The sequence below is a fragment of the Camelus ferus genome, chromosome 19 (assembly GCF_009834535.1).
Source record: "Camelus ferus isolate YT-003-E chromosome 19, BCGSAC_Cfer_1.0, whole genome shotgun sequence".
Classification (NCBI taxonomy): Eukaryota; Metazoa; Chordata; class Mammalia; order Artiodactyla; family Camelidae; genus Camelus; species Camelus ferus.
The window spans coordinates 36,315,645-36,341,816 of record NC_045714.1 but is presented as its reverse complement, the minus strand read 5'-3'; the positions used below and the strand labels follow the sequence as shown (position 1 = coordinate 36,341,816).

The following is a 26,172-nucleotide window of genomic DNA, read 5'->3' as shown; positions in this document are numbered from 1 at the left end:
AAATGAAAATTGGGGAAAATATTTATAAGATATATGACAGGCAATGAGTTAATATCTTTTAATATATTTTAAAATGATTATACATCATTTATAAAAGATGGTTACCACAATAGAAAAATGGGCAAAGGACATGAAGAAGCAACACAAAATTATATATGGCCAATAAAATAAGGAAAGATGTCAACATCACTAATAAGCAATGATATCTTGATTAAAATCAAAAGAAACTATATCTAAAAATTGGCCCAAAGTTTTTTTCTTCACTTTAAACATTTATTTATTGAATGGATACTATTAACAAGGCACTCTGATAGACCCAGGGGATGCTCGCTCAGAAAAATAAAGCTAATAATAAAAACCTTATGTTGTCAAGGATTAAAGCAAAACAGACTAATAAAGTGCAAAACTGTATAAACTTTCTGGAATGTGGTTTGGCAGTTCACGTTAAAGACCTTAGCGGTTTATGTTCTTTTAAATACTACTTCCTTGGGATAAATTACATAAACAATTACAAAGATCTGTGAAAAAGAATATTTGCTCTATCGTTTCTATTTCTTTTAAACACAGCTCTATTGAAATACAATTCACATACAATTTACCCATTTAAAGTGCTCACGCCAATGGTGTATTAGTATATTCACGGAGTTTGCAACCATCATCATCAATTTTACACCATTTCATCACCAGTTGATCTATATCCTTGCCAACATTTGGTATTGCCTGTCTTTTTAATTTCATTCTGCTAGGTGTGTAGTGGTATCACATTGTGGCTTCAATTTGCGTTTTCCAGACAACTAACGAAGAGATATGTGCTCATCTTCATTAGTCACAGGAGAAAAATCAACTGATTTTTGAGCTATGGAAATGTGTTACCTACTCAAGAAAATACATACATATTTTCATTATTTTTAAAAAGAATTCATGATTCTAGGGCCTTTATTACAAAGATCAAAACCCCTAGATAGTGTGTGTGTGTGTACACGTGTATGCATGTGCGTATATTTGGTATCTGCATACTTGTGTGTTACTGGTTAATGGTGACTTCTGGTTAACAGAAACATTTCCACCTCACCCAGACAACTTTGAACAGAACACATGAAAGATTCAGAATCTCAGTAAAGGAACCATGGTCTAGCTTGTTTGTGAGGCTCAAAGGCACTTTTCTGAGCAACCTTTCAATAATCTTCCTACCTTCTTCTCCTCCAATGGAATGTTGTATGGGAGGCTGGTCTGAAACTGTTTAGGAATTAAGAACTGAAACCCATTTGTTCTACTGGGATGGGCTGGTTGCTTGTCGGAAAATGTGCAGTAATCCTTGATGTCCCAGATCTAGGCACAAAGTGTGGATTAGTGGCCCAGCACTTCCTGATCCCAACACCAGCTCAATCTGAGGGCCCCTCCCAGACTATTTCTCTTCACTTTAGGGGCATAGGTCTTACTCATCCCTCTTAACTACCCAGACACTCAGGGCCAAAGGGGCCCAAGGGATCTCCTAGGCCAGGCCCTTAGCTAGCTTGCACAGAGAGTGTGACTGAGACAAGGATAGGACAATCTTGCCTCATGTCATCACAAAGCACAAAATCAGTTCCTGATCGCAGATTAGATGTGTGGCGGGGGGGGAAGCGGAGGGAGTTGTAGGAAGAGAAAGATGGAGCACAGGACCCACTGGGGAAGGCTTCTGGGCAGGGGGGGCTCCTGACCAAGCCCTCACTCATTTCACTGGGCCCATGAGAGCAGGAGAGAACTTCTAAGGCAACCCACCCTACTGCCCACTGTTTTACAAGTGAAACCAGCACCCAGAGGGCATAGGGACTAGGCGAGGGCCACATATAGCAAAGAGGTGGCCAGAGCTGGGCTGCTGTCAGCCCCTCAATCTCGACGCCAGTTCCTCCTCACCTTGATGTGTCCCTGACAATCCCCTGTGACAAGAATCCAGTCGTTTTCATCAGTGGCCATGGCGCCCACAACCACGTCCCTTTTCTCTTCAAAGTCCACAGGGAACTTCCCCAGCAGGCCTCCACTGCCGTGGATGGACCAGGCGTAGATGTAGCCGTCCATGCAGCTGCTCAGCAGGGCAGCCGTGTGTGGCAGGCAAGGTCTGGTCTGCAAGAAGATTATCTGCGTGAGAGAGGTGAGCGCACTCAGTGGGGCTGGGAGCCAGGGCTCACCCTGGACACTGTCCCACGGTGCTGAGGGGCCCGGGGAAGAAACCACACCTGCCTGGTCCCCCAGTTTCCTAGATACCCAGTGAGAATGGTGATGGGTTACCACCCTTCCTACCTAACTGGTGACCAGGAACATTTGGCTGGACCATGAGCTCCTTGAGGGCAGGGATTTGTCTTTTTTTATTCACTACTTATCCTCAGCAACCACAATGCTGTCTGACATGTAGTAATTTATCAGGGCATGGTTATTGAATGAAGACATACAAGTTTGGTTTGTCTTAAAGGCTCAAACAAGATTTTCTAAGACTTGTGCTCAACTCAAAATGATTTGGAAAATGAATTCATTCCCCTTCATATATACCTACAGTGAAATGCCAGATTTTCCAGCCAGTCACCAAGAAGCTGGTGTTGGCATTTTAACCAAATTCTTCCTCCAGTTTTGTTTAGATCTTGCCCTTTGCTAAATCCCTCCTCTGCTCACTGTCACCTCACACGTCACTCCTGTGGCCCCACGGTGCGTGAGAAGGAAGCTGCTTGCCTGGCAACCACCACGCATGAGGCAGAGAGAACACAGTCAGAGGGAGAGGAATCAGGCCTGGCAGGAGAAACTGGAAGCTTCCCCCTTCCTGCTAAGTCAAAAATCATAGTGTAGTAGCTTATGTGTCCCCAAAACACGTTGCCAACAACAACAAAATCTTGATTATCCTTATTGTCATAGAGACCCAAAACAAAATGCTCAGCCTGTGTCCTGTTGGCCCAGGACAAGAAGTCTGTAAACCATAGACAAAGGGGAAGTATTTTCCCACTTTACACAAGTGTACTTTGCATGCTGTACAAAATGTGGACAGCACAGATGAAAAGAAATTAAAATCACCCACAGATTCTAACACCCACCATTAAGATTTTAATGCATTTTCTTCTGGCTTTTTTCTAATTGCATAAGGACTTTTATCATTTCTTTTAAAATTGTGAAATATACATGCAAGAACAGACAAATATGCCAATGGAACAATGGTCTAGAAACAGACTATAGAAGACCACAATATATAATAATGATAGAATTTCAAGCCAGTGGAGAAAAGATAAACTATTCAGTAAATGGTGTTGGAAGAACTGGCTACCAATTTAGGGGAAAAATTAGATTTATACATCACACTATATACAAAATTACTTAGACGGGGCAAAAAAGTTGACTAAAAATATATAAAATTATAAATGTCTAAAATATAATAAATTTTCCTGTGATCCTGGGATAAACAATGACTTTCTCTGTTGTCGCAAAGGAAAATAACAAAAATGGCAAGAAAAAAATTAAAACCTCAGTGTGATACCATGAATGCAGATAAGGTGAAAATAGCTGTAAGACACAACAGGCAAAGGATTCACTTCCAGAGAGTACAGAGAGCTCCAAGGAGTTAATATAAAAAAGAATGGAAAAGGATGTGAATAGATATTTATTCCATTGAAGAAATACAAATATCTAACAAATATACAAAAAGCTCAAACTCACAAATAATCAAAAGAAAAGTCAAAAGGCAATGCTATTTTCCAGCTATCTAACTGGCAGAAATGAAGAAAAGGCTGATGTCTGGAACTGGCTTGGTGTGAGGACAAGCAGACTCTCACACTGGTGAGGGGGATGGAGATCATCAGTCTTCCTGGAGAGCAGATCATAATGTAAACTGTGCACAACTGGATCCCTCAGACCTACTTCTGAGAAATCCAGCATAACCTGCACAGATAAACCTAGAAGGGTCTCAACTGCACCACAGTTTATAACAGTGAAATACTAGGAACAACTTCAGTGTGTACCAGTTGGGCCTTCATTAAATAAATTACGGCAAATCCAAGGAAATACACTGCAGCCGGGGCAGAATTATCATTGAAGTTCATGAAGTTCTAGGCCAAGTTAAGATCAAGGTCGAGTTCAAGGCCCTTCCAAGGTCATGAGAGGAACTACCAACATGCTAGTTGTAACTTCGTCAGCTTTGTACGTTTTGAAATATGCTGTCATTTCTTTCTCATTCTAAAGAAATTTTCACTTTTCTATCTAATTTTATATTTATAAATATGTGTTATTTTTCTTAAAGGGTGCCTCCTAAACTGTGTAAGTTTCAGGCTCCGAAAAAACCTGCATCAGCCCCCTGTATGAAACTATTAAAAAGAATGAAGTAGATAGATGTATATGTACTGAGAGGAAAAGTTGTCCACTGTGCATTGCAAAAGAGGCAAACAGTTCAACTACGGTCTCAAACATTCCCAGCTTTATTTGAAAACCAAAATCATACCTGTGTGTACACATAGCACATAGGCAAATAAAAACACATCCTAAAAGATGCACACAATTTTTATAGTAGTCATTATTTATCATTTTTAAGGAAAATTTAAAAATCTTGTCATAAGAATCAGATCATTAAGTATTCTCCTAAAACATGATTGCAGGATTCACCAAAAAGATATGCCACGAAGATCTTCCTTTTCTGAACTGGGGGAAAGCTGAGTCTTCCTTCCCAACACTTTCTCCACCAGCGCTGGGACAGCTGAGCAGGCAGGATGGAGGCAAGTGAGTGGCAAGGACTGGCTGGGAGCACACGGGCAGGGCTGCGTCGTCAGAGTCAGGAGCTCCCCTCAGACACAGCGGCCCGGCAGCCAAGATCCGAGTGGTACCTTCATCTCCAAGCTGCCTCTCCTGGCCCTTCTCTGGGGAGAACCAGCTCGCAGGCCCCCAGGCTCAGAAGCACTGCATTTCCCAGCCCACCCCAACTGTTCCTCACGACGCCTCACAACTAGACCCTGCCTGCGCGTGGCCGACCTTCTCCACTGATGCATTGGACTGCAGCAACAGCTTCCTCTGGAAGTCTGCTTTTCTCCTTTCAGCCTCTCTGACAAGTGACAGTCTGTCATGGGGTGTTCTTGACTGTTTGAGGCTGTAGGCGCTGAGAGGCTTCTGGAAAGTAAAATGGACCTCCCAGCTCATCATGAAAGGGTCTCCAGGGAACAGAGACAGAGGCGGATGCTGAAAGAGCAGCCCTACACAGTAGATACGCCCTTGTGCACATGGTACAGCTGGGTGTCTAAAGGATCCTGGCTGTAAAGACACTCTGATGCTGGGGAGTCCCTGTTTTAAATTATAAGCAGCTTCTGCTCTCAGGGCAGAGACTTGAGTTGACCTTCGGGGAAGTACTCTTCTTGGTCCTGGAAGAGACATTCTGACTAGAGGTGAGGATACAGGGGTGTGTGCACCCCTTGCTCTAGAAGATTTGAATGTGATGGTGCAACCCTGACACTTTGAAGATGGTACGAGAGCCTCACAGTGACATACAGTGTGGGCATCTCACAGAACTATGTCCTGGCCGGTCACGTGGGGCCGGATGAGCCCTACACCTCCCAAGCACTGGGTATTTGGGGAAGGTGAGGTTTCTCACTCCAGCCCCAGCTCCCAGGAACGGGAATCAGGCTTCAGTTGCTCAGACCACCTGATGGGCCCCTCAAGCCCCACACAAGAGATCACTGTTGTCACAGCTGAAGGTCTGAGGCCAAAGCCCCCCCTCTGGGAGTAGGGAGAGCAGCTCCCCTACTCTTCCTTGCTACTCCCTCCAAAATCGGACTGTCAGTCAAGCCTGGGAGGGTTGACCCTGGGGCAGAGGCCAGGGCTTGGGGGAGGAGGGAAGTGGTTGCTGCATCTGGGCCTCAGACCACTGGAGCCTGTTCTCTGTGAAACGAGGCTTGTTGGAGGAGGGAGGCCCCTAGTGGCTCCTCTCTGCCAGGGCGACAAGAGCTAGAGAACTGACAAAGGCTTTCAGCTGTCAGTTCTCTGGGTTGTGCTCCCTCCAGGTCCTGCCCGGGAGCCTGTGGACACAGGGGTCTATACTGGCCATGCTCTGGGCAGGGGCCGGGCCCAGGCTTGAGGCCACCATGCAGCTAATCAGGGAGGGACCCTGCCTGGGCCTGGAACAGCACCTCCTCAGGCGGCAGGATTGTGGGGCACCCACCTGCAGGGGTGCAGGGGGGGCTGGTTCCTTGTCCCTCTGGTGTCTCACCACCGGGGGTGCCGACATCAGGTTCCGCCTCAGGTGAGTGTTGGCCACGGACCTGGCGCCGGGGCTCTGGGGCTGCGTGTGGGTTTTGTGTGCCCACTTCTGCTCCACACAGGGCTTGCTGGCCCCGTGGCTCTCAGTCAAGCAGTCATCCACATCCTGCACCTGTGCCAGGGAAGGGGCCGCCCCTAAGGTGCTGCTGCGTCCCAGAGGGTAAGAGAGGGCCTCCCCCAGCCAACACCAACACCACTCAGCCCTCTGGGTTCCCTGGGGCTTGCTTCCCAGAAACCGAGTACCCCTAAAGGCATCAAACCAGAGCTTAGAAGCCTGTGCCTGGGCCAAACACTAGCTCCCCAAGTACCCACTGGCAGGAGATGGCTCCCAGGAGGGACCAGTCTCCCTACCTATAAAATGGATAGTGTTTCTAAGTATTTTTGAGGTTGTTTTTAACCTGAAGGGAAACTCTAAAGTGTAAAATAGATTTTTAAAAAACTGAGGTGCTATGGGTGAAGCTGCTGCAGTAGCCTCCAAGCATCTCTCCACAACATGCAGGGAAACTACTAGGCAGGGTGGCCCCAGAAGCCCCTTCCAGCTCTAATCCACCCAAATACGGTAATTCAGAGACTATATGGGCTTTCTAAATCCTACTGTGATCCCAGGGAGCCCAGCGCGGTAATCTGTAGCCGCAGCGGGTAAGATGTGAGCCACCTTCAACGAGAGTGGTCTCATGGGAGAACAGGACTAGCACCACCAGGCTCTGGAGGCAGACTACCCAGATTTGGATGTATTACTTCTTGGCTGCGGGTCCTTAGGCAAGCTGCTTAACCTCTCTGTGCCTCAGTTTCCTCATCTGTCAAATGGGGATAATTATAAAAACTACCACCCACCTACCTAGCTTCCAACCTCCTCCAGAACAAGTCACCACCATCCCCTCTACTTCCTGGGGTACACCCTCCCCCACCCCGCAAGCCCCATGATTCTGGCCCACAGCTCAGAGGGAAGTAAGAGGGGAGCGTGTTCCTGTTGACCGTACCCTCTTGGGCAGCAAGGGCAAGGGGCTCTGAGAGGCACTGAAATTGAGAACGGGCTTGAACATGCTGGTGTTCCAGAAGAGGATGTCGCCGTTGTAGGAGGAGGTCCCGAGGAACTGCTTATGGTACTTGGCCATGCTCAGGACATCCTCTGTGTGGAAGGTCTGCCAGTGGTAGCACAAGAGCACCAGCTTGGTCTTGTGGAACCTGCACACAGGCCCAGAGGCAGGAGGGCTGAGTGTTCAGCCTCAGTGGTCTCCTGGGAGAGCATCCTCTAGGACTCAGAGCACTGACTCAGAGGACACCTCCGGGGACATGTTGGAGCAGGACTGAAGCTCTGCCCTGCTGACCTCATTTACTAAGCACCTACTACCTGCCTCCTCTAAAGGCTCTGTCCTAGGGGCTTTACATACACTACTCTTACAGATTTGCCCCATTCAGGCACCTGAGTAAGGATTCAGGTTTAAAGAAGGGGAAACGATGGCCCTAGAAAGTCCCTTTGAAGGGAGAGGGCCCCTCTTGTCCAGAGCCCTTCACTGCTTCACTGAGACCCCTCCTGCTCGCTCTTCAGATCCCACTCCACCCATGACATCCTCAGATGAGCCTTTCCTGATGGCCTCTGAGACCCGATCAGAGTTCTGTCCCCTCACCATAGAAACCTGTACTGTTTTATTTTCATGGCACCCAAAAGACTATCATTATAAACCATTATAAATTATATTATTTGATTAGTATCTGCCTTCCCCTAGGAGCTCCAGGAGGATGGCGACTCCATCATTCTTGTTTATACCCGATCCCTAGAACCTATCAGCCTCATGGAGTGATGAATGGATGGACAGATGAACGCCTGAAGCAATGAACATCACCCACCACTAATTTTCTGCCTGGTGTTCTAACCAGCAGCAAAGCTAGGACTGGAGGAATCCACCTGAAGTGAAGAGAGAACAGTCGGCTGCCCTACCTCCCCCTGTGCACCCTGGCTACTCACATGAAATAAGTGATTCTCTTACTCCATCCGGTCACGTAGAACTTTGTTCATACGGACAATCCCACTGATCTGTTGAGGATGAAAGAAAACAGAACTCTAAGGTACCTCAGAGAAAGTGGCTCCAGGCCCCAAATGTCTTCCTAATCGTACCATGCAAGGAGTCAAAACTCTCCATGATGACAAGGCTCCCCTAGAGGTGGTACTGCCATCTATTTTCCAGAGTGCCCTCACATCCCATTGTCTGTTTGATGGACTTGGAGGAGGCAGACAGGGTAGGTAACCAGGTCCATCTTACAGGCGGAGAGCAGGGAAATGGACAAATGACTAAGCTAAGGTCAAATAACTAAGTGACAGAATCTGGACCAGTCCTATAATCCCTGGCCTCTTGGCCAAGTGCTCCTTCTGAGTCGGCTAAAGGACTGTGCCACAGGGGTTAGTAATGGGCTCAAGTCCCAAAGTGGGACTGCTGGCTGGCTTTGGACTTTGCCACACCCACAGACTGTCTCTATAAGCCTGTCAGGCATTTCTCAAATGGGGTGAGCACGGGGGCTCTGAATCCCCTGCCCCACTGCTAGAAATGCCATCCCAAGCTCTAACGTGTAGGTAAGAAGTGCTAGCATGCTAAAAGAGCAAGAGGAGCTAACGTCTGTGAAATGCCTACTAAGGACAGGCACCGATCGGCAAGACCAACTCCATGTTGATGACTGGCTGCCATCTCAAGCCAAGCTGACCGCAAGCCACAACTTCCGCCTTTAGTTAAAGCCCCTTCTGCCAGTAAAACCCTCCCTGGACCTGAGTGAGAACTACTGGTGGGAGCATTCATCTGACACGCCCCTCTCTCTTTCAGACACATCCCCCTTACTTTCAGCATCCCTCATTTGCATAAGAACCCACCAATCAGCTCCTCCCCCCAGGCATAAATAACCAAGCCTGTATGCAGAAAGCAGGCTCCAGTCTAACTGGAGACTCCCTCTGCAGGTTTCTCGCAATAAACCTGACTCTGCTGTTGAGCTGTCTCTGATCCTTTCTCTCTGATTCAAACAGGCACTGTTACCTATCTTCATCTTATGCACGAGGACACAAAGGCTCAGGGAGGCATGAAGCCAGGCAGACTACATGTACAGACTTTCGGGGAGGCATGAAAAATAGTGCACCCCAGGGTTCTGGGAGCTGTGAGGGACCCCTGGCCCCAGCTGATGGACCAGACTGACCTCCATCTGGTCCGGGTTGGGGAAGGTCAACAGGCATTCACCAACACTGTAGTTCCACATCTTAATGGTGCCATCCCGCAGACCCATGAGCAGGCACCCCTCTGACTCATCCAGGGACATGGCAGTCAGCTCCACATGCTGGTCATCAGTCACAGAGAACTCCATCATCCTCCTGCCTGTCACGACCTCCCACACACTCACCATGCCGCTCAGGCAGCCGCTCACCACCTGTGAGCGAGCACACAGCTGGGGCTTCTCCCAAGGGCAGCCTCCACCTGCTGTGATGGAGGCTAGCCCAGCCCCGGCTCCGTGCACTGAGGAGAGAGTTGTTCAGGGTCCTCTGGTGGTGGGATAAGCCACTCTTAAAAACAGGCCTTCCTCTGCTCTGGGGCACAGGGTGGTGCAAACTGGCATAGTTCTTTTAGAAGGAACCAGTTTGGTGAAATCCTCTTTAATTCAGAAACGAAATTTATCAGAATCTACCCAGAGAAAGTAATCTCTAATTCAGAAAAGACTTTTACTGAAAAGTCATGAATCATGGAGGGAAGAAAAACCAGTAAGAGATACACTAACTACCCCTTAAGTAGGGAAGTGCTGAGAGGAAAGGTAGGTCACTCCACCAAAGGCAACATTTTGCAGCCATTACAACTGTTACAATGTGACAGTTGCAGGTGGGGCTGTTTCAGACCAACCTTCCTGCTGAGGAAGGGGGATTTTTTTTTTTAAACTGTTTGAAGGCATTGAAGAACCCTAAGGTATGAGGGCGTGTGGCACCACGAGCCAAAATTAGAGGGAAGTTGGAGAGGTGAGCTCTGGCCTCATGCAGCCCAAGGCCACCGCTGTACCAGACACAGCCTGTCCTGCCCAGAGCCTGGGCCAGAAAAGGTGTTTCCATAGGAGTGGTCAGAGGGCCCAAGAGCCCTTTCTGTTCCCACACTTCAGAAACCCAGAAACCGTGTGCCCAGTTTCCCTGCCCAACACAGAGACCTCTACTCCAGCACCCACCCTGGGAACCTCGCAGGGCAGTCCACGCCTCATGTTCCATCCCACACTGTGCAAAGAACTGCCCCGAGGCAGCAGTCCCGGGCATGCAGGCTCAGAGGAGTTTGATGACCCGTTGACCACGTGGTGGAGCTCCCATCTCACCTAGGGTCAAGCCCTCTGCCGGGCTGCTGCTGGTCCGCCTCCCGCCGCCCACACCTCCCTCCACGCTGCTCTGTGCCACCCTGGCCCTGTGCTCACTGCCCCACATCATGGGGCACTCCTGCCGGCCCCAGAGACAGCTGTAGCCCACTCACCTGCTTGAAAACCTTGCTGTATAGGACGGCGCACAGGGGTGCACTGTACATCGTGGTCTTCTCCTCTGGTCCCCCAGGCCCCTGGGTCTCTAAGTATCCTTTTAGGATGCCAATCTGCAGGTAAGGAGAGGGGCAGACAGCCAGGGTCAGAAGGGCCCTGCCCTCAGTGACTGGCCCCAGGAAGAAACTTCCGGTAAACTAAGACATCAAGACATCCTCAACTGCACTGCACACAGGCCTGCTCATGCCTCTTGCCCCTACTTTGTGGCCCCCACTTCCTGAGATCAGGGCTCCCAAGCCCCAGTGTTCCTACAACCCGGAAGTCCAAGTCCAAGGTCCCTCTTATAACTTCTGAAAAGCATGAGGCCTCAATCTTGTGTCCATGAAGCACCCAGCACACATCTCCATCATAATACAGAGCAGTTTCTACTAAATTTGTTCTTCTATCCAATAGGTTCCTCAAAGGATGGGACAGTGTCTAATATATTCTCTGCTCCTGAGAAAGAGCAGAGAGTTGACAATGTTTGATGATCTGAAATGAACTTCAAAAGTCTATTTAATTCAACAAATGCTGGCAGCCAGTCTGGCACTCAGCAGAGATGAAGGGACCCACCAACTCCCATCTGAATAAACCTGCCGTCTGGGAGAGCCAGCCAACGGCACAAGGCCAGAATATGTGTCCCCTGCCAGGATGGCCTGGCCAACAGAGGGTAGGAGGCCTCAGTAGGGCCACCACTTCCTCTCAACCACAAGCAACACCCTGGTCTCCCTTTCTAGACAAGCCTCCCCATCCACTGGCTGCTGATCGTCCTTACAGCTCCCTAAGCTCCCGTCTTGTCACAGGCCCCACTGCCACCCTGGACAGTCCGCCCCTTGTGCCTCCCCCAAGCCGTCCCATCCTCTGGGGTCAGGAAAGACCTCATATGGGCACCAGCTAAGTCTTGGTTCACAGTCTTCACACCAGGTCTCTCCAGGCTCTCTCTTTCAGAGGGGCTGCTGGGGTGTGGGCCCTGCCTTCCTGGGGTTCATGATTTGGCAGGAAAGACAGACATGTAACCATGACAGGGCAGAGTAACAAGGGCCATGACTGAGGGGAGGCATGGGAGCTTGGATCAGGGGGCTTCTAACCCAGCCTGGGAGTCAAGGTGGGCTTCCAGGAGGAGCGTCCGGAGGCCGCATAGGTCAGGAGAAGAGCGCAGAGAGCAGGGTAGAGGGTGACTGCTGGGGCCTAGAAATGTTCCTCCAGGAAATCCCAAAAGACAGAAGCTTCAGGGACCAGGACACAGAGTCTAGCAGCTTTGTCCTCATGGCACAAAGCGCAGTCTCAGGGGGACAGGATGTGGCCATCCCTTGGCGTTTCTCGGGGCTTCGGGCCCGGCCACAGTGCCCCACCCCTCTGCCCAGCACTCACCGAGTAGGTGCTGCAGATGAGGCTGTTGTCATCCCTGTGGAAGTAGGCGCTGGTGATGCGGCAGTGTCCCAGGGCAAACAGCTTCCCACAGAAGGACTGGAGGCTTCATAGTCCTGCATGTCCCACACGCGAATATTCTAGGGGTGGGAAGCAGGCAAAGGGGCCAAGAGTGGGTCCTCAGGGATGCAGCTGGCACCTGAGGCCGGGGCACACAGGGAAAGCACTTCCAACGTACCCCCAGAGACACCGTGCCTATGCTCATATGAGGAAACCGAGGCCCGGCTCCACCCCCAGCCTCCCCTAGGGCCTCCACCCTGCTCAACAGCTGAGGACGAAGCCCACACACGGCAGCACATGCCCCTGCAGACCCTCACTAGTTCCCACCCCAGCCTTCCTGAAGTACAGCCAGGTGGGCACAGAGAAAGCTGCCAACATAGTTGTCCAAAAGTCCCTCCTGTTCCCCTCAAGTTCCTCTCAGGTTGAGGAATTGTCCCCAGAGAGGCCCCACAGAAGTCCCCCAGGTCACCCATCACTCAGCATCATGGACAGAAAGCTGGACATGGTATGAACTTAGAGTCTACCAGATTCCAGCCCACATCCTGCCTCTGACATTGCTGTCCGTGAGGGTTGGGACAAGTCTGTTTCTGTTCCTTCCACCTCTCCAGCCTTGGATCCTTCATCAGAGGCGATGATACCCAACTTCCAGGGCTAACAGGATAATTCCAGACAATAGCAAGTGTGGAGATGTGTTGGGGAGTGTGACCTGGTGACCCAAAGGCCCTGCCAGCTCCTGGTCTACTGAGTACCAGAAGACACAAACCTGTCCCCAAAGGAGGGCTAGAATAGTTGGCCTGCATCCCCCAGCAGATGGGGTGAGCCTCTGAACCCATAGCTCAGAGCAGCACAGTAATGGGTTTGAGCAGGGGAGCCCCAGACATTTGAAGGTCCAGTCCGGCCCTGATAGCCAGGGCAGCCATGAGAGGGTCCCTGGGAGAGCTGCGAGGAGCAAATTTGGACCTGGGGGGAAGGGAAAGGCAGGGGAATGGCTCACATGTTGTACACCTACTATGTGCCAGACAAGCACTGCCCTTGCACCACCAGCTCTCCTCTAAGCCACTCGACACCCATTCTCTGGACAAGGAGATTGAGACCCAGAAAGGGAAGGGCCCTGACCAGAACCACAAAGTAAGAAGCCAGGCTGGGCTCCATGGGAAGCCCACTCTGGTGGCTGCTCAGAACTAGGCTCAGACCTCTGCTGGGTGTGGTCAGAGACCCGTAGCCCCTCATGGTGGTGCCACCTAGGATGCATCCCTCTAGGCCTCAGGCCAGCAGTGGGCCCAGGGGCAGGGAGGTCACACCATTGCCCTGGGCCTCAGGCTCCCACCACCTGCCCGCCCCGCGGCTGGCTGAGCTAGCTTGTTATCCCAGCTTCGTCGGGGAACGGGAATGCGGGGTGGGGTGGGGGGAGAGCAGTAGGGCCGAGCTCTCCGAGGGTGACACCTTGTCCTTGGAGATGCTGAAGAGGGTGCTGCTGCTCTTGCTGCTCACGAGGATGTGCGTCACCAAGGTCTTATGCCCCTTCATCAGCCACACAGGCTTTTTCGAGAAGAAGGGATTCCACAGGTGGATGAGGGGGTCATAAAACCCAGTCACTGGAGTCGAAAAATGGGTATCAGCCACCGGGGGCCTACACGGGGACCCTGCCCTGGGGCCAGGCCTTGGGTCCCAGCCAGGCTCGGCAGAAGAGGGGCGTTGCTGCGATCCATGCCTCTGCCCTTCCCACAGCTTCCACCACCATGCCAAGCTAGCCCATGTCACCACCCCAGGTGCCCATGAGCAGGGACCAGAGCAGCCAGAGAGGACGCGGGACAGAGGCTGGACACTGCAGGGCCTCCTCCTCAGCTCTGATGCTCTCCACACCCCCCAGCTGCCCTCACCCTAGTTTTGTCAGACCAGCAGCCTCTGCACGATATGAGGTTTACTTACCCAGGATGTTCTTTTCTGGGCAGTAATCAAAGCAAAGAATCCCTTTTCTTAAATTCAGCACTGAAAACCTACGACAGCAAAGGGGGAAGGCTGTGAGCAGAGGCCTCAGGGAGCCTCTGAGCTTGGGATGCGGAGGAGCTGGAGGCAGGGCCGCTGCGAGGCCAGGGAGAAGTCACTACCTCTCCACCCAAGGAGAGGAGCAGCCCAGGGAAATCCAGCCCTGGGCTCACCCTGCAGACGAGGCAGGGCTGAGCACTGTAGGCAGAGCAGCAGCCCCCACCACTTCTGAAACCAGCAGTGCAGAGGAAACACCTGTCTCCCGCTGTAGCAACTCCTACAGCTGAACGGTTTTGCTTCTTCCAAGGGCAAACTTAACTTGATCTTCACCGCAGCTATACTGGGACAGTCCTACCCATGACACCAACCACAAGGTTGGGGAGGGGGGCAAAGGCTAGGGGAAGAAAACAAAGTCTCTGGGTGCCATGTCCCTGCCACCTGCTGGTCGCTGTGCTAAGTGTTGTCTTGAGAGTCACCTGGACCCCTCACACAACCCTGAAGACTGAAATCAGCCTTGGGCCACAATGAGGATATGGGAGTTAAGGAGCTTGCCCAAGGTCACATGGCTGGCAAGGTGAGGGGTTCAGGATTCAGACCCAGGGTGGGCATGGCAGGAAGAGGCAGGAGGCTCAGGAACCAGAGCTCTAGGAAAGGAAGAGGTGCAGCAGGGCCCGGTGGGGCTCAGGAGGCTTGGTGACCCAGGGGTTCCAGGAAGTTCAGCCCTGGAGGTCAGCCCTGGAAGCTCCGTGCCTTTGCACAGGCTGTTCCCTCACGTCTACACATCCTGCCTTTTCAGCTCCTCCTATTCAAACTGCCTTCAAAACTCAACAAAGGTCCCCCATTGTAGGGCACCCTGGCCCTCTAACATAGACTGTCCTCCACCGAACTTGCCCTTGACCTGCTCCTCTGCCGCTCCCATGGGCCTAAGCCAGTTGCCTGGTTGTCATCCTGGAGGCTCCCTCTCCTGCACTCCCATTATTCAGGTGGGCTCCACATCCTCTTTACCCACGTCCCACACAGCCTTGGCCTCTACTTGGTTCAGAACCCTTTCATTTCTGTATTGGCCTCCTGGGGGGCTCTCAATCTCCAGCCCCCTCCCACTTCCCTGTGCTCCCTACTCCACAACCAGAGGGATTCATCTAAAAATCAAATCTTCAAGAACAACATATCAAATACACATATCATCAAACCAGATATGTCTCTGTCGTCCATGCATATATGTGCAGAGAAATATTCTAGAAGAATGGTCACAAAACAGTGCTAGAAATTATTTCAGGCTGAGTCACCCATTTATTCAGCAAAAATTTCCTGGCTCCTACGCCCTTCCAGGATGACCAGACGCATAGATATGATGCCTCTGCCTTCCCTGGGGCTTTCCTTCTAGAGGAAAATGGCATGAGCAAGTAAAGGAACAGAGAGCTGGGGGTGGACATGTACACATCATGGTGAGTCCGGCAGGGGAATAAACTTTAAGTGGCTTTGACAGGACGGCTGAAGGAGACCAGGTCTGCAGGCGGCTGCTGTGCAGAGAAGGGACTGGAAGGTCAGAGGGGACACAGGGAAGAAGTCCACAAGGCCACAGCAAGCAACTCAGGTGGGAAACGACAGTGGCTTCAACTAGGTGGTTGTGGCAGGAGTGAGAGGGGAGGAGGGAAGCAGGGGAGATGCTGTGGGTTGGTCCACATGCTCAACACAGGCTCCCTCCACCTCCACCCCGGCTTCTTCTCCATCAGAGTCACTGCTGGCTCGGAGCAGGAAGCCAGACCCTGAGACCCACATTGCCTTGGAGGCTGAGGCCAACTCCAGAGGCCGTCTGGGTTGGCAGGGCTGGGCCCCAAGAGGTCTGCACAGGAGACCAGCTGGCGGTCAATGGTGCCACCCGCTGGCCAGTGTGTGCACTGCCGTCAGACAAGAAGGAAGAGGGTGCGTGTGCATGTGTAAAAATATATTCTCCAATCCATCCCCAAAATGTATCTCAAATCCCCCCATGTCCACTCCACTGGCTGACTCCAGGCCACCATCACATGTAGCCTGAATTATTACAATAGTGTTCTCACTGGTGTCCCCATCTCCCCTCCTGCCCACATACAAACATTCTGTTTGCAACAGAGCAGTCAGAAGGATGCTCCTATGTCAGACCGCACCATTTCCTCTGCTCAAAACCATCCTAGAATTGTGTCTATATCTGATTGCAAATAATTGTAAGAACATTCTTCTGAGACACTTGGGGAAAGATTAACCTGAACCGGGTACTTATGATATTAAAGCATTATACTATTTTCTCTACATTTGCGTGTGTTTGAAATTTTCCATGATAAAAATGTTTTAAAAGCAGGCAGAGAGGAGCAAAGCAAAGGCCTGGGGACAGGAACATGCCTGAGGCACAAGAGGGCCAGTGTGGCTGGAGTGGGAAGGTGGCAGGGCCAGACAGTGGAGGCCCTCATGGCCAGGATGAGGTCATCCCGTGACATCCTCCTGCTGTGGAGACCCAATAAAACAAGAAGTTGAATGAAACACATCACAGACATGAGGTGATACTCCCACCAAATAGAGAGACGGTCCTCAGCAAACCAGCTCCAAGCAAAATTCCACCACACTGCCCTACTCAAAGCATGAAAGTCAAGACAGAAATTCGCACCACCTCAGGCAGATGCTCCTCTCCTTGCACCTGCAGCTCATTCTTGGACTTGGAGGTTGGATAGGGGACGGGGTGGGGTTTACAGGATTCCAGTTTTATATATGATGTTTTGATTTTTTATAAGGACAATGTATGTATGTATATTTGTTTGACTAAACGCTGAATTTAAAAAATAAAAAAAGAAGAGGCAAAGATTCACTCTGGGGTAGAGGAATACTAGGATGAAGGATATAGATTAGAATCATCTCCAAAAAATGCGTGTGGCCAACTATTGAATACATACCAGGTACAGCGCTCACTTAAGTAAGCCTCGTGGTAAGTGAAGTAAGGGCTGTTTTCACGCCCTTTTACAGACGAAGAGACTGAGGCTCACAGATGTGAAGAAACTCGCATTCATTCCTTTGTCCAGAAAACATTTTTCTGTCTAGTTACATGGTGTGCCAGCTTCTGTGCTGAGTTTTGTGCATTAATTGGTGGATAAAAGAGGCTACCGATATTTTTGTTGCTGGTGGCAACACTAGAATGATGATTAAAACCAGACTTCATAAAAGTTTTCATCACGGGAAAAAAAGATGTGTAACTGTGGGTGGCAATGAATGTTAACTTGACTTATTGTGATGTCTTCAAATATATAAAAATAGCAAATCGTAAACCTGAAACTAATATATTATACATCAGTTTTCAAAACTGACAATCTCAGTTTAAAAAAAAGACTCCAGAGCCCACATTCTAACCGCCACACCCCACTGTTGGCCCTTAGGACAAGCAGTGCTTCCTTGGACCCTGTGTGATCCACAGGACACGGTACTGCCCGTGGGAGATGCCACTGTCCCAGAGGCAGGCCCACTCTTTGCAGGGACAGCCACATGTGGCTGAAGTGAAGCCTGACTCTTGGAGTGACTGTCACTGCCCACCCCCTCCCAGCCCCCTGACCTCAGCCTGGAGAGAGGTGCTCCTTACCTGAGGCTCTCTGGGGCTTTGGACGGCAATATTTTCAGCACCAGAGAGGACTTGCTGATGGCTGAACAGGAGGCCACCAGGTTCAGCTGGGGGATGAACTTGACCCGTTGACACCAGTTGCGGTGGAAAGCCTGGGAAGAGAGCAGTGGTGGTGGGAGACCCAACTCAAGGATAGTCATCCAGGCCCAGCCCCCAGAACGTGGCAGGTGCTGGGGGGAGGGACCAGGAGATCACCGAGTCTAGCGCCCTTTCAGTGATCACAGCTCTGACAAAGTGATCCAGCTCGCGGTCCTAGCCCAGGTCATGTGACCAGGGGTGTGTGGCCATCACTTGTGAATGGAGTAGGTTAAAAAGCACTGAAGTCTACTGTCATGTGAATTTATTTGTAAGTTAGTGGTGAGCATTTGAGATTTTGTTCAAACAGGAGAGCTCCTGGGGGATTCTGAGTAAAGTGCCATGGCTGGGCGTCTAGCTCATGATTCCTAAAGCTGCTGAATGGAGAAAGGACGTGGGGAAACGGTGAGAAGCCACCGCAGCTGCCCAGGAGAGGTGGTGTCTGAGCAATGATGGCAGTGAGAGAGATCAGCCGTGCCTGGGATGCTATGGATTCAGCAGAAAGAGCGGCCAGGATCCAACAGCTGCCTCCATCCTGTTCCCAGAGACCAAGCCCCAAGGCCTCAGACTGAACCCAGGGGGCAGATCCACCACCTGCATTTATTTCTGAGTGATGCTTGTATATAGCTAATTACCATGCTAACAGCTAAGGGAAGATTCCACTCACCTTCAGCCGATAACCCGATAACTTCTATGCATAGGGGACTTCTCATGCAAGAGCTTCTGCGTGGAAACGTTGGTCCAGTGATCTGACAGGGGAGAAAACCAAGGCCTACGTCACCAGCTCTCCTTGTTTGCCAGACAAGCAAAACCTCAGAAGACCCCTTGGGTTGGTTTGCAACTCCCATATGTCTCAAAAGGCTTTTTCCCTCAAGCCTCACTGTGTCCTGGTGAGTTCAGTGAGGTGAACTCAGCACCCAGAAAACAGACCCAGTGGACACTGCTGCCCGGAGTCCCCCTGCTGGCTCCTGGCAGAGCTGGAACCAGATTTCAGGGCTCCTCACCCTCCCCAGCTGTTGATCTCCATTAGAAAGCTCTGACTTTGCTGGAGTGGAGAATGAACTGAGATCCTAGGATCTATTGATTCTGAAAATAATCATTTGGGAGTCGGCCATCACGCTTCAAACTACATGCCTCCTTGTCCAGCAAACACAAGTTCCAAGAAGTTGCCTGCATGTGCCATCCAGCAAGCGTGTCTGGAGCAAGCACACGAAGCACGGCCCTGCCCTCCTACTTTCCTCTCCTTCCACCTTATAGCAAAGCCATGAACAGAATGTGCCCATCCCCATTTGTATAAGGGAACTGAGGCACAGAGAGGTTAAGCGACTGGCTCCAGGTCACACAGAGCTGGTCTGTCCAGCCTCTCCCAAGTCAACATGCAGCTGGGCCCCCTTCCTATTTGACCCCCAGATAGCACATGGCACAGAAGGACTCCTGTCTGACCACTCCAATGTCATCTGCCACACACCTTCCGATTTCCTGTCCACCACTCAGCCCAAAGATCACCACAACCTCCTGTGCCAATTCCCAGGGTGGCATAGAGTCACCAAGGTGGGCTGGGTCAGGGCAGGGCGGGCACCAAGGGCAGAGGCTAATGAGGCAGAACACAGCGTGGTGCTGGCCCACTCCTGCATCCAGAACTGCATCCATCTTCTGTTTGGCCAGTGGGGGATGCTGCCCCAACAACCTGGGCAGGAGTTATCACCGAGGCCAGGGAACTCCCTGGAAAGTGTCCTGCTCAGAAACCGACTAGAAGCCCAAGGGGCCGCCTGGTGTCCTGGATGGAAGGGACCCGGTGTCCCTGGGGCTGGAGCCCCGGCCCCCTCTAGATGGACGTGGAGCAGCTTGGAGGCCCGACACCGTGTTGAAGGCTCGAACCTGGTCAGGGTCCAGTTCAGATGAGCTCCCAACAGTCCCAGCTCCGAACCCTCGGGATCTAGTGCCCTTCAGGAGAGCGGCCTCAGACAGCATCCTCCAGCATTTAGTCCACTTGGGATACAGCCCAGCAAGTGGTTAAACTGCAGGCTCTGGGGCAGACTGCCTGCCTCTGATCTCAGCTACCACTGTGGGGCCTGTGCAAGCGCTTCACCCCCTAAACTCCAGCTCCTGCTCCCTTAATGGGCTGTGACAACAGCCGCTCCCTCAGCTTGCGTGGAGCGGGGCTTTCCTCCAGGCCCTGCAGAGCCCACGTTTGGGGCAGCCTCTTAGCCCCACCCCACCTACCCATAGGCAGCTCCCAGCCAGGAAGAGCAGACTCCTCCTCACACCATGGAGGAAGCCAGGGCCATCTCCCCAAGACCCAGCAGGGTCACACAGCTGCCATGGGTTCTTTCTTCCTGGGATGAGGAAGGTCCTGAAGCCCTCCCACCCCTACACCAGCTCTCACATGCACAGCTTCCCACCTTCAGAGAGACTACCTACCCTTCCTGTGTCCTGCTGTCACCCCATCACCCCATCTCCCACTGGTGGCCCTGAGCTGAGCACGTGGGTGACTTCCCAGAGGCTCTTGAGCATGGAGGCAAGGAGGAGGAAGAACACCGCCGGGCAAGACGATCCCCCCAAACTTTCACATCTTCACTACCTCATTTGGAGGTCCTGGGGAGGATTCGGGGGTTGAACAGCCCATTGGTCACATCGTCGGAGGTGAAGACAATGACATTGCCTTTGGTGTCCCTATAGCAGAACACAGCTCTGTGGTAGTCAGACCTGGAAAAGGGGGAGGCAGAAGAGGCTGTGAAGCCAGCTGGGCACATCCAGCTGCAACCCTCCACCCCTCCTCAGATTCCAACAGCCTTTCTCCACCTTGGGAGTGAGGGTAGTTCCCACACACCTTTCCAGCCTTGCCCTCAACAGCTGACAAACATGGGCCCAGCCACCCTGATCCAGACCATCGGTGAATCAGGTCCAAGATAAATCAGTAATTTATCTTAAACCAAAATAAATGAATTCCTGGTCCTCCAGCTGCTCTTTGTCAAGTCACCCTACTGATGGACTATGACATCCCCAGAGCCTTCAGCCACAGCAGGACAGGCCTTGGCAAATCAGATGGCTGACTTGGTTGGGGAGGGAGAGGAAGAGGAGTCGATGAGTCTGAGGTCTGAGTGACCATGAAAGGGGAAGCAGCTTGGGGGAAGAGAACACAGGCACACAGGTGGGAATCTTTCCAGGGCTGCTTCCACAGGCCCCTCCAAGTGGTGGAGCTGCTGCCAAGACTGTGCACTGGTCTCCCAGGGAACTCACCAGTAATCCATGGTCAGGACGCAGCTGTCCAGATCAATGAAGGTGAAGGCCCAGACACATCTATGGTTACTGCTATCAAAGAACTCTGGGAAAGAAACAGAGGAAGGCATGCTTGGAACCAAAGCCTATGTCCCAGGCCTTGGGGATCTCCACCCAGCAATGCTCCCAGGGGACTCTAATCCACGCTCTCAGTTGGCTAGGTGACAGACCTCTCCAAGTGCAAATGCACGGTTCTAGTGGCCAGGAGCAGGCCTGGGGAGCTGTGGGGACTCACTTATCTTCTGGTCAGTTGACACGATCGCAACCAGGTTCATGTTGTGGAGACACACCATGTCGATGACCCACATCTGCTGGCTGTGGAGTGGCTGGATCTGGTAAAGCTGCCAGAGGCAGGGCAGAGGAGACCTGGGCTGGGGAAACTTGCCTAGGAGAGCACGCCAGGAACGCAGTGTCCCGTGAACCCTCTCCTGCCACCGAGGCCCGGGAGTCAGGCACACACCTGCTGTGGAACCCAGAGCTACCATCCACTACTAACGGTGGGGCCTTGGGTAAATTCCCTAACTTCTCTGAGTCTCAGTTTCCACGTCTGTAAAATGGACTTAAAGAGCACCCATCCTCACAATCCCCTTTCAGAGCTATTTGAGAAGCTTATCAAAGTTTTAAACGTGCATCGTTTGTGATCCCAGGATCCATTTCCAAGAGGCTCCCATGACTGCACCCACATGTACTCACAGAGACGTGTAAGTGGGAGTGGGCGCTGCTGCCCAGCTCTGACAGCAACAGGCCAGACACTGCCCGGAAACACGCCTCACAGAAACCCACACCACCAACCACTGCCCAGACGTTAAGAACAAGGGAGCTGTGTATGTACAATACAGAATAGTGGCCAAAATCTGTTATTAAGTGAAAAAGCAAGGTGAAAGCAGCATTATAACGTGATACCAGTTGTGTATTTAAAAAGGAAGTAGGGTGAATGTACAGGCGATTCCTCCCCAAACTGGTCACAGCAGTTGCCTCCAGCGAGAGGAATTAGGGTCTAAGAGAAGGAAACTGACTTTTCCACAGTCTGCCCCCTACGCCTGAATCTTTTTTCTGATTTTTATTGGAATATAATTGACATTTAACATTGGTATTAGGTGTCTTTGTTTTGTCTGAATTTTGTTTACCATCTGCCAGTGTCACCTGGCCAGAGTGGCTTATTAACGAGAAATCATCCTGCCGGGTTGTGAGGAATGGATGGAACTGGGGACAATAAAGCCTCTGGTGTGCTGCCCGGCCTTGGGAGGGGCTGGATGGGTGCCTCCCACCCTGGTTGGTGCCAGCCTCAGTAACCCTTATGCAGACAGGATTTGAGCTGACACTCCAGGCAGAGGACACCATGAGCAAAGGCAGATCAGCAGAAATGAGCTGCTATGTCCAAGGAAAAGAGGAGGCCAGCCCGACAGGCTTGGGTTGGAGAGCATGGGCTGTGGGTGAGGGGCGCCAGCTACGGAACTTGTATTTTACTCCCCAAATAACGCTACAGGCTCTGAACTCTTTCATCAGAACCCAGAGCACCAAGAGCAGAGGCCTGGGCTAACAGCTGGGGCAGTGAGGACAATGGACCGGGGACCCTCGAGGACCCTCTCTGGCCCAGGGCTGGGGGTCTAATGCACACACAATGGAGATGATGGTAATGGCCATCACCCCTCCCTACCCATGCTCAGAGAAACTGAGAGGGCGTCTCAGAGACTTGCCCAAGGTTGCACAGCTAGTAAGTGAAGCCCAGCCCCTGCCCCAGACTCCAGGGCTTTCCATCTGCACCACCGTGGACATACAGTGGGTGTTCAAGACGGTACTTGGTGGCTCACTCTTCCCAACCTACTTGCCAAAGCAGCCCCTCAAGGAAGCATGCCCAGCTCTGCTCAGCCTTTCAGGGAGCCTCCCTCTGCCCTCTTCAGCCATCCCAGACTTTGGCCCTCAGGGGCATTGGTGACCATAATAGCCACGACCAGAAGCTCAGGCTATAATGTAAACCCCCTCCCCCAATAAACACACAAAAGAAAGTGAAATGTGCCAGAAACCCCAGCCTCAAGAGCACAAGTATGAATCCACGTTGGTCCTAGACTACAAAGTGCACCCTAGAGAGTCGCTGGAACTCCACCAACCTAGTTCCCTCCCTTGGCAACTTGGGGGAACCATCCAGAATCCTCCTGCCCCAGGGCTGACCCCCAGTGCAACCAGGAAATGCTCGGTAGTCACACAGCACACTCACTCAGCCTTCCCTGTGGAGCTGTGCCTCCCTCGTCTGCGGGAGGATTCTGGACTGGCCTGGCAACACCAAGTACACAGTGGGTTCTCCTGAGTGTTTTATCATTTACCACACTTGGCCAGGGGCTGAGGCACAAAGACAATGGTGATGTCAGCTTATGTTTCTCAGGTGTGTGCTGCTGCCCTGACCTGCTCCAAGCACCAGACATGGATTATGTCATTAAGTGCTCCCAACAGCCCTGCGAGGGGTACTGTTACCAACCCCATTTGACAGATGAGGAAACTGATGCTCAGAGTGATACAGTTACTTTCCGGGGAGCTAGAAGGTGGTGCAGCCAGGGTTCTACACCTGGTAGTTGGGCTCCAGAGCCCATGCTCACAACCACTGTGACTTCTTCCCAGGTCCAAGGGAAGGATCTGAACCAGCAGGACTTGGTGATGGAATGGGTGTGACGGGGAAAGGAAAGAAGGTTGATCTCTAGCAGGGAACGTTGGTAGATGGTGATGCCATTCACTGACATGGGGCACCAGAGACGTAAGCCTGGTGGGCAGGGAGGGCTACAGCGACAGTCGGTTTGGACAAACTGGGTTTAGGGTGTCTGTTGGGACATCCAGGTGCAGTGGACATCCAGGTGGAATCCTGCTTTCAGAAGAGAACTGTGAGGCCACAGTCCCATGGGGAAGCCAGAAGCCAGTCCCAGGAGCTGCGGCTGCAAGTGAAGACTGCCTAGTCCATGAACCCAGGGAGGGAGCCTGCTCTGTGTCCAAGGCATAAAGGCAGAGGCTCGCGGTGTGGGCCCCACTCACCCTGAAAGAGCTGGTCAGCGAGAAGGACTCCGACCAGAACTACAGGATCCCGTCCTTGGTGACGGTCAGGAAACGCCCAATCTTCCTAAGCTGCTGGACTAGAAACTCTACTTTCACAATCTCACACCCGTGATTCCTGTGGAAGGTAATAAGAGAGAGGAGCCCAAACAAAACCAGGGCAAACAGCACAGAGGAGGAAGGCCAAAGCCGGCAAGAGGAGCTTCCCTCACACCCGCACCACAAGACACTCTGGCTCTGAGAGAAACTCAAGACATGGGCTCTGCCCTCCTCACAGGGGACTGCTACCATTATCCACGGTCACCAGAAGGAAAAGAGACCCACTTATGATGCTGGGATGAGACAGCGCTCCCAAAGCAGTAAGTTTATCCCATGAAATAGCCAGTCAGCGTCCTCAAGATGGGATGGGCCAGAGAAGACAGGGGACAAGCATCTTTTGCAAAAGTTCTTTCATAGGAAGAACATCCATGGAAGGCAAGTGAAGTGAGGTTTGTCACAAGACAAAAACTGAAATAACAGCGTTTCCAGCAATGCTCTAGTGTTTGGAGGTGGAGTGGGGAATAGGGCCCAAGAATGAGATGGAAGTGGACAAGGGGATAGTGAGAAATCAGGACTCCATGCACCCAACTCTTCTCCAAAAACCTGCCCTGAGTGTAGCAAACAGCTCCTGGGGCAGGTCTGGCCTCACCAGAAGCCACTGAACAGCCTTCCCAGCGAATTTTAATGCCACCTTCCAGTGGCTTCTTTCTGGCAATTAAAGGGCCAGACACGGCACAGCACACACTCTCCCACTTGATGTGCCCACAACTCCAGGCCCCAGCAGGGCAGGTAACGTTGCCCCACCTTACAGGGACAGGGGATAACCATTTGCCTGGAGTTATGTCCTGGTTACCAGCAGAGCTGGAACTAGAACCCAGGCGCCTTGATCCCCACTCCAGCCAGAGCCGTTTCCACATGTCACTATGGACGTGATCTGAGCCATGACTTACAGATAACCCATGACTCTGGGAAATGCTACTGCGTTACAGTCTCTGCAGAAAAGAGGGGGGACTCGTCATCTGGACATGGCCCTCCTCTTACTCCAGCCCTCAGCCCACAGCTCTGCCCACAGCCTGACGAACATTCACAGTCTCCCCTCTAGCCGTCACTTCCAATTCTGCCTCCTCTGCCAGGGCCAAGTTGTTTTAAAAGTTACCCTTCCGCAGTTTTCATTACACCATCTTCTCTATTAAAATCCAGGTTGCTTGAGGGCAAAGACAGTCTTCAAGTTCATGGTCTGCCGCGTGGCCTGCTTGGGGTGTGGTCCCCTGGGACAGACCCACCCACATCCTATCCTAACCAGGTCACAAATGTAGGTCACCATACCTGGTACCCAGGACCCATTCCTGGGCTCCAGCCACCGGCACTGGGCATCTGGTGTCGCAACAAAGTGGGCTCCGGGAAGGGAGCCAGGGGCCTGTGGGCAGCCCAGCTTAGGAGGCCTGGGCCTGTGGTCCACATCCACTAGAATTTTCCTGGTTCTTGGGGAGTTTGGAGGAGTGGAGGCACACAGGGCCAGAGCACAGAGAGAGGATAAAGAGCCTCATGAAGGAGTGGGCCCTCAGGGTCAGGCAGAGGTCAAAGCAGGGACAAAGAGCCACTTGGCCCAGGAGTGGCACAGGGCTCAAGGAGCGGTTTCCTATGTGGCTTTCCATGCAGGGCTGGCCCCAGCCTTGTCCAGACACACCCTTCAGTACAGGAGAGGCTCCTTACAGGGGGATGATCCTCATGGGAAGGTGGAAGCGCGGGCGGTGGCTCCTCATCATCTTCTCCTTCGCTCAGAACTCGCGTATCACGTAATCCACGTACTCCTGCTGCCTCAGGGAGAAACGCAAGCACTGCCATACGTGTCAGCCAAGAGGTCTGAGCACTGGCTTCCAGTGCCCGCCCCCATCTCTCCCCAGCCAGCCACAGTGCTGTTC

The 26,172-nt window shown here is 51.9% G+C and overlaps 1 protein-coding gene across 1 annotated transcript in view; it reads right to left on the bottom strand.

Moving 5' to 3' along the window:
* The window catches only part of EFCAB8 (EF-hand calcium binding domain 8), a 44,218-nt gene that overhangs the window by 9,373 nt on the left and 8,673 nt on the right, over nucleotides 1-26,172 (bottom strand). Inside the window, 20 exon segments of the mRNA XM_032461193.1 lie at nucleotides 1,192-1,329; nucleotides 1,897-2,118; nucleotides 4,978-5,112; nucleotides 6,158-6,367; nucleotides 7,236-7,440; nucleotides 8,222-8,263; nucleotides 8,265-8,290; nucleotides 9,433-9,570; nucleotides 10,731-10,844; nucleotides 12,142-12,248; nucleotides 12,251-12,278; nucleotides 13,642-13,793; nucleotides 14,128-14,195; nucleotides 17,783-17,913; nucleotides 18,578-18,645; nucleotides 20,478-20,602; nucleotides 21,137-21,221; nucleotides 21,411-21,516; nucleotides 24,194-24,329; nucleotides 25,964-26,064. Coding sequence (XP_032317084.1) covers nucleotides 1,192-1,329; nucleotides 1,897-2,118; nucleotides 4,978-5,112; nucleotides 6,158-6,367; nucleotides 7,236-7,440; nucleotides 8,222-8,263; nucleotides 8,265-8,290; nucleotides 9,433-9,570; nucleotides 10,731-10,844; nucleotides 12,142-12,248; nucleotides 12,251-12,278; nucleotides 13,642-13,793; nucleotides 14,128-14,195; nucleotides 17,783-17,913; nucleotides 18,578-18,645; nucleotides 20,478-20,602; nucleotides 21,137-21,221; nucleotides 21,411-21,516; nucleotides 24,194-24,329; nucleotides 25,964-26,064 — 2,337 coding nt within the window.